Raw genomic sequence first — 6,455 nt, forward strand, 5'->3', positions numbered from 1 at the left:
GCAGCTGACATTTGCTCCAACATTTCATCATCTGACACACACACACACACACACACACACACACACACACACACAATAGTAGGACAAAAATAAGATTTAGAAAATTTGCTCACATCATCACTTTGGAGAGCTTGGAGTAAGATTTACTACATTTACCAGTGGGAGAAAAACTAATATGAGCAGATTCTGCTTCTGAGATTTGACAAAGGTTTCACTGAGGGATCTGGTCTTTGGTGTGGACACGGGTATTCAGCTTCTTGTGTTGCTTTTTAACAAAAAATTTAATTGTAAGGATGATTTTGCAGATTGGAAAGAAAATGAATGAAAACGAGCAAACAAGAGAGAGACAGAGGAAACTGAAACTCCTCCTCTCCTCACTCACTACTTAAGTCTCCTGCACAAGAGTCAAACGAGGAGTAAAAAATACCAGATATTGGTATCGGAGGTCCTCAAAATAGGGCCGCAAGTCTCTAAAGACGAGGCTACTTCTGGCATCGATGTCATCCCAAAATAGGAGCGAGCTGGACCGAACCCAGCATCGACACGGAGCAGATCAGACAGAACCAACAATCAAAGACCGGCGTCATTGGTGTTTCAGAACACTTAACGAACTGTAAGCATGCACACACATGTGGCCGAACAGACCAGAGAGGGCGATGTGTGGGTTTCTTTGTAGGGCAAAGTCAAAGGATCCTCCGTTAAGTGCCGATGACATTAATAATTCAACACAAAAACCACAACTTATTAGTGAGATGATTGATAAGGGACACCTAATGTACAGCCGATGCTAAATGTGTGCACGCGGTGATTAAATGGACTCTGAAGATCGACTCATGACGTGTTTTAAGACATAAAAAAACCCAATAATAATAATAAAAATCCCCCTTTTCCCACACTAAGAAAAACACTCAATGAAACCAGACAGTCCACATGTGCACTACGAGCTCCAGACTTGTTCAAATCATCTTCTACGTGGTTGTTTTAACTCAAATTTAAGGTGATTTTACCAACAGGTGAACCTGAAAACAACCTTCTAGTGTCAGACTTTACTTTAATGGTCACAGTGAAGCTCAAACATCTTTAAAAAAAGAAGAAGAAAAGTGACTCCAGTCTTATTTTTAGGCATTTAAAAAAAAAACCCAGGAAACCACTAATGTAGTTCCTCAGTGGATATTATGTTCAGGGCTGCAGTCATGATTTGAGAAAGGTCACAAGTAGAATTTCCCTGAGAAGAATCCCGACCTTTAACCACCAAACTCTTCCCACTCGAGTCGTTTTTGGGGTCGATACCGATTTTTAAGGAGAAAGAAATTCTGATGTCAGTATACTTGCTGATGTTGTTCATACACTGTATATGTGATATTGAAAAGACAAACATATGGGTCAATGTTTAGTAACTTCCTAGTTACACAAACTACCGTAAATTCTGGACTACAAGTCGCTTCTTTTTTCCACACACTTTGAACAATGATGCGGCTTATTTATGAATTTTTACGAATTTGCCTCGAGACCAAAGTGACATTGAGAGCGACAACGAAAGAGAGACGGAGGAAGTGTGTGACGAAGTAATTCTGAGGCTGTTCAATTCCGACACTGAAAACTTTAGTGGTTTTAGTGCAGGAGGAAGATGAAGACAGCGATCAGTGACTTTTCCTGGTAGGCTGCTGGAGTTTTTATTTTCTCAACCAGCTGTGTTACAGGCGCTGTTCAGAAAAAAGCATCTACGGTATTTGTGTACGTTACCGGTACGTATTTAATTAAAAGTTTAAAAAATGTTTCTGTGTAAATATCTCATGTACCAACGTGGACACCTGCAGCTTACAGACAAGCGCGGCCTGTATATGTACAAATTCTTTTTGAAGTCAGTGGGTGCGGCTTATATTCAGGTGCGCTCATAGTCCGGAAATTACGGTAGTTCAACTCAGGACAAAGCTTGACTCCGCACCACCATCTGCTCTGCTACATGTGCTGCAGACACGGTAAATGGTGAAGTCGGACTCCCTCCGCTGGACGAATTATGTGACGAAACTGTTCCTGAATTATCTCCAGAATCTTTTTCTGTTTTATGTTCTGTAAAAGAAAGTTTTCATCTCATAGTACATGTACGGCGACACTGATGTTTCTGTAACAGGCCGATACCAGCGGATATATCGACCAACCAATACGTCATTCAGGCTCTACTTTCTACATCAAGGTGCAAAATATAATGTATAATATAGTAATAGTCCATTCTGTGGTAGAGCAGGTACTTTTGGAAAAGAATATGGATCCATCATTTGTGTTTTTTCACCTTAATGGTTAAATTACGTCTGAAGATCAGAGTTGTATGTAATTGGAGCTGAAACAGTTCATTAAATTAGTTATTAAACAGAAAAACAAAATTATTTTTGTATTTATCTTAAATTTGCTGCTTTTGCTGGACAGTAAAATGAATATCTTTGGGTTTTGGACTGAAAAAAAAGAAGCAGTTTGCAAACGCTACATAGCTTTCCCACATTTTTTACAGTTTTTCAGACCAAATGTTGTATCTGGCGGGTTCGTTGATGATCCTCGATTACAGGACTAATTGTAAAACTGAAACTCTTCTCCAAAATTCCCAGAAATGCCACCAAGGATACCCTGACTCAGACAAACCTCAGAATCCATTTGTCAAATGCATTTGCAAACAAAAGGAGGCGTGATTTTCAGTCAGTGTTTACGGACGTCATCTTTACCAGACAGTAAACAAGAGATAACAAACCACAGAACTGAATCAGAGCAACACTGAATGACTCCAGATTTATTGCAGGGCGGCTGTTTGGATGCTATTTCCATCGAAGGCCAGTCGACAGAGATCCAAACAGCTGCACCTGTGGATTCTGAAATATCTGAACATGTAAATGATCTGCCGCCAGACGCTAAAGGTAACGAGAAAACGATCCCACAGGTCGCATGAGGACACTGCAGCTGGTAAATTAGTCCCACCGGGAGACGAGGAAGCAGGTGATGAAATGGCAGGAACGAGGATGAAGACACACGATGAGGATTCTGGAGGCTACTGCAGGATGGCCAGTGTCCTTCAGGGTCCTGGAGGAGCACTCTGGGCTCCATATTTAGGCGGCCTCAGAGAAAGCCTGTTCAATACTGCATGTATAATTGATGCGGAGTAATGCTAAACCGGGGTGTAGGCCCCGCCACAGTGGGAGGAGGAGGAGGAGGTATCGGTGGAACTGAAGATTGGGGAGATTGAGAGGAGTGATAAATTATGAAAGGACATTACTGGTGTTTTTGTTGAATTTATTACTTATGATGCCGAGCCATATGAGAAGCACTAATGTGCCGACTGGAGCCTTCCGGCTGTAATTGTCTTGGCACTCTGACGGCAGGGCACTCTGACTGGCTGGCCTTCAGCCCAAAACTCTAATCAAAGGGAGCTGCATCATTCAAAGAGCAGTATCTGATGTCTCTTTTACAGTCCCAAATGTACACAGTCCATCCAGCCTTTACGGTATAACCCTTAGCAGGCAAAATAAAACAACCCATTAACCTTTTTTTTCTCCACTCTGGTGACGGCATCGCGCAGATTTGCTGATAGTCCCAGAGTTATATCGTGTTTACACATATCCAAAAAGCATTTAAGCTAAATGCCACTGTGATTATAGGAGATTTTAAGGCTGTGCCTCTGACAGGAAACGAAGGGGAAAGACCCAGCAGAGACGACACTGTGATTGATTTAATTTAGTTGTTGTTTCAGGGACTCTGTACATTAATCAACATAAATCAGGAGGTGCACTGGCCAGATGCTAATTAGCTGTTAAAACATTATAACTATAGGAAGTCCCGTAATTTCTTCTCTATTTATGTGGAGCACCTTGTGACGTCTGAGGCAACACGCAGAACATTACAACTGGTCAAATGAGTCACATCCATCATGTGAAACTACCCATACGACAACGTCAGAATAACGTAAATATCACTGGAACAAAAGAGCACAAGTTCCAGCAGAATGTTTGAGTACAGATGAGATTTTTTGGGGGTTATTATGATGCATGAACATGTAAGAAACACGTTTACTGCTGTCCATCAGTTTACAGTGAGGATGCATTATATTATTATTAAACAACATCCAGACTGTTAAACCACCACTCATGTTAGAAGTGTAACAAATGAAGCCAATACTCGTCTTTATTTAGTGCTGGAATATTTCTCTTTTTTTTCTCTCTTTTGGAAATGACTGATCAACAGTATTAGATATACAAACCGGCAGCTGCGTTTGCTGCAGCAGAGTTTATCCAAACAAGATTTTAGTCTTGCGCCGGGGAGAGCCAGTGGAGGTTAATCCAGGGGGGATTTTAAACAGTTTATTTTACTTAACCCTTAAAGGAGCAGTTTCTCTTTCGTTTTATCGCCAAATTTGGAAGCAATGTGATGCAAGGCTTTTTCAAACTGTTTCTTTAAATATGTGAGAGTGTAATCGATAAATGTTTGTGCTTTTACCTTTTGGCATTTATAAACAATCGATAATTTATAAGAAGACAACTACGGCTCATCCTGCGGAGGCTGGCGTCTAACGAGGTAATAAATATGTTTGGAGACTTGGCACTTGTCTGTATTAAAGTGTGCTATATGCTGCTGTTCATGAGGTGTTGACGTGGTGCTTGGAGGTGGTCAAAGGGCTGCAGACGTGACGCAGCTGCAGGAACCTGTCAGCCAGCAGAAGGGGCCTCAGGCGGGCCCTTACCTTCAAACGAGGACATGGGCTCCAGGATGCCAAACTGCTTGAGAACCGCCATGAAAAGGATGATGACGACGCCGATGGCAAACAGCTCCATGCCCTGGATCCCCATGACTGCAGGTCAGCAGGAGGAGGAGGCCGCTCAGGGCCACAAAACCTGCACGCGAAAGGCCTGGGAGACGAAAAAGGGAAGGCCGCTCTCGCCAAACAACAAGTGTTTTCAACAGAGGTGAGCCGAGATAGAATCAGTCTGGCTGTTGGGGGACTGCATGAGTTTGTTTCCAGGCCCAGGACACAGCATGAGAACCAGGCCAGCGAGCTGGACGAAGGCTGCTCTAATGTCAACACCGATTCCCAAGTGGAAAATATGTAGAAGCCGACATATATGGAAAACCTCCCTCGCTGGACCCATGAGGGAAAATGGGGGCCGTGTCACGAGCCGTTCATCACCGGTGCATTAAAGGGGACGGTCAGAGTCGCTTCCCAGACTTTCCTCAGCTCACACTGGCAAAGACACAAGTTTCTCCACAGCCTCGTAATCTAAACGATCAGTCCTCACGTCATAGTTTAATAACTAATAAATCACATCTTGGTTTTAGATGAAATCATCACTCGGGGAAAGCAAACAATGTGGTGAAGCCTCGCTGTCCATTCTCAGGATTCTGCTCCCGTGAGCCTGGAGAAAGTTTCAGCGACTGACTCGTTGAACACAACATGCGAGAGCAGAGCCCGAAATTGCACGAGTCTTCTCATCTTCCAAGCCATAAAAAACGGCAAAACAACATTAGCAATCAGAAATAAATTACCCCATTATATCCGCTAACCACATGAGCAATTTCTAAAACCTCAGCTGTGGAGCAACAACATGCTGTAAATACTTTATCTGGGAGCTGAGTGCAATCTGACCTTCTGGAGTCAGCGGCATCCAAACAAAACAGACCCCTGAGTCCAGATGGAACGAGCAGAGTTTTGTGAAAAAGGCTCCTCTGTGGGAATAATCAGACTGATCAGGCTTACTTATGAGAACTGTGATGTTTTAGATCATCCACTTTTCACTCACAGCAGACACCTTTCAGACTGAACTCAGCTGCTGATAGTTCGGTTTGGGCTTCGTGTCTCCGTCCTGTTTGTCACCGTTTGTCCAAATCCAGGTCCAGATATGGAAGAGTTTGGTCCTGGAGAGAAGGCACTTAGAGCAGCAGCAGCGTCCAGGGAGGGAAATCCTGAGAAACTGAGAGGAGCTGAGGGGAGTGAAACCTCCTCCTCCCCCCCGGTGTCGACCTCCTCCTCCGCAAATACTTCTCCACCACTCCCCTCTCTCTCTCTCTGTCTCTGCAGCTTCCTGAATTTATCTGTTGCTGCTTCCAGCTGCAACTTTTCCTGCTTTTACTCAGAATTCAAGTGTCCACCTTCCGCCCATCCTGCTCCTCTCCTGGTCTCTCTCTATCCTCCACTGCACTCCTCCTTTCCCTACATCTGTCTATCGGATTTGTGCCCCAGAGCTCGGACCTCCTCCTCCTCCTCCCTCCATCTCCTCTGTCATTCTGTAACTTTGGCCAACCACAGACTTTCTCTCCACCTCTTTATTCTTCAAACCGTCTCATCTGTCTTCACCTCAGCCACCTCTTCCTCTTCCGCATCTACAGAAATATTTGATATTTGCAAAAATGGGTGAAGATGCTAATTTAAGAGCCTTCGTTTATAGAAAACTGGGATGGAACAGATGCTGAATAAACAGCTT

The 6,455-nt window shown here is 43.6% G+C and overlaps 1 protein-coding gene across 3 annotated transcripts in view; it reads right to left on the bottom strand.

Annotated features, from left to right (window-relative positions):
• The window catches only part of kcnip3b (Kv channel interacting protein 3b, calsenilin), an 18,543-nt gene extending 12,443 nt beyond the window's left edge, over nt 1–6,100 (bottom strand). The window contains exons 1-2 of one of the 3 annotated variants that reach the window (XM_008281559.1): nt 4,721–6,100; nt 1,949–1,951 (exon numbers count right to left, since the gene is read on the bottom strand). In XM_008281559.1, coding sequence (XP_008279781.1) covers nt 1,949–1,951; nt 4,721–4,826 — 109 coding nt within the window. In that variant the 5' untranslated portion in view covers nt 4,827–6,100. The remainder of the gene's footprint in view (nt 1–1,948; nt 1,952–4,720) is intronic. The other 2 variants (XM_008281561.1, XM_008281560.1) reach the window with 2 other exon arrangements.
• Nucleotides 6,101–6,455: the final 355 nt, after the last annotated feature.

Source organism: Stegastes partitus, unplaced genomic scaffold (assembly GCF_000690725.1).
Source record: "Stegastes partitus isolate 25-593 unplaced genomic scaffold, Stegastes_partitus-1.0.2 Scaffold237, whole genome shotgun sequence".
In the NCBI taxonomy this organism is placed as follows: Eukaryota; Metazoa; Chordata; class Actinopteri; family Pomacentridae; genus Stegastes; species Stegastes partitus.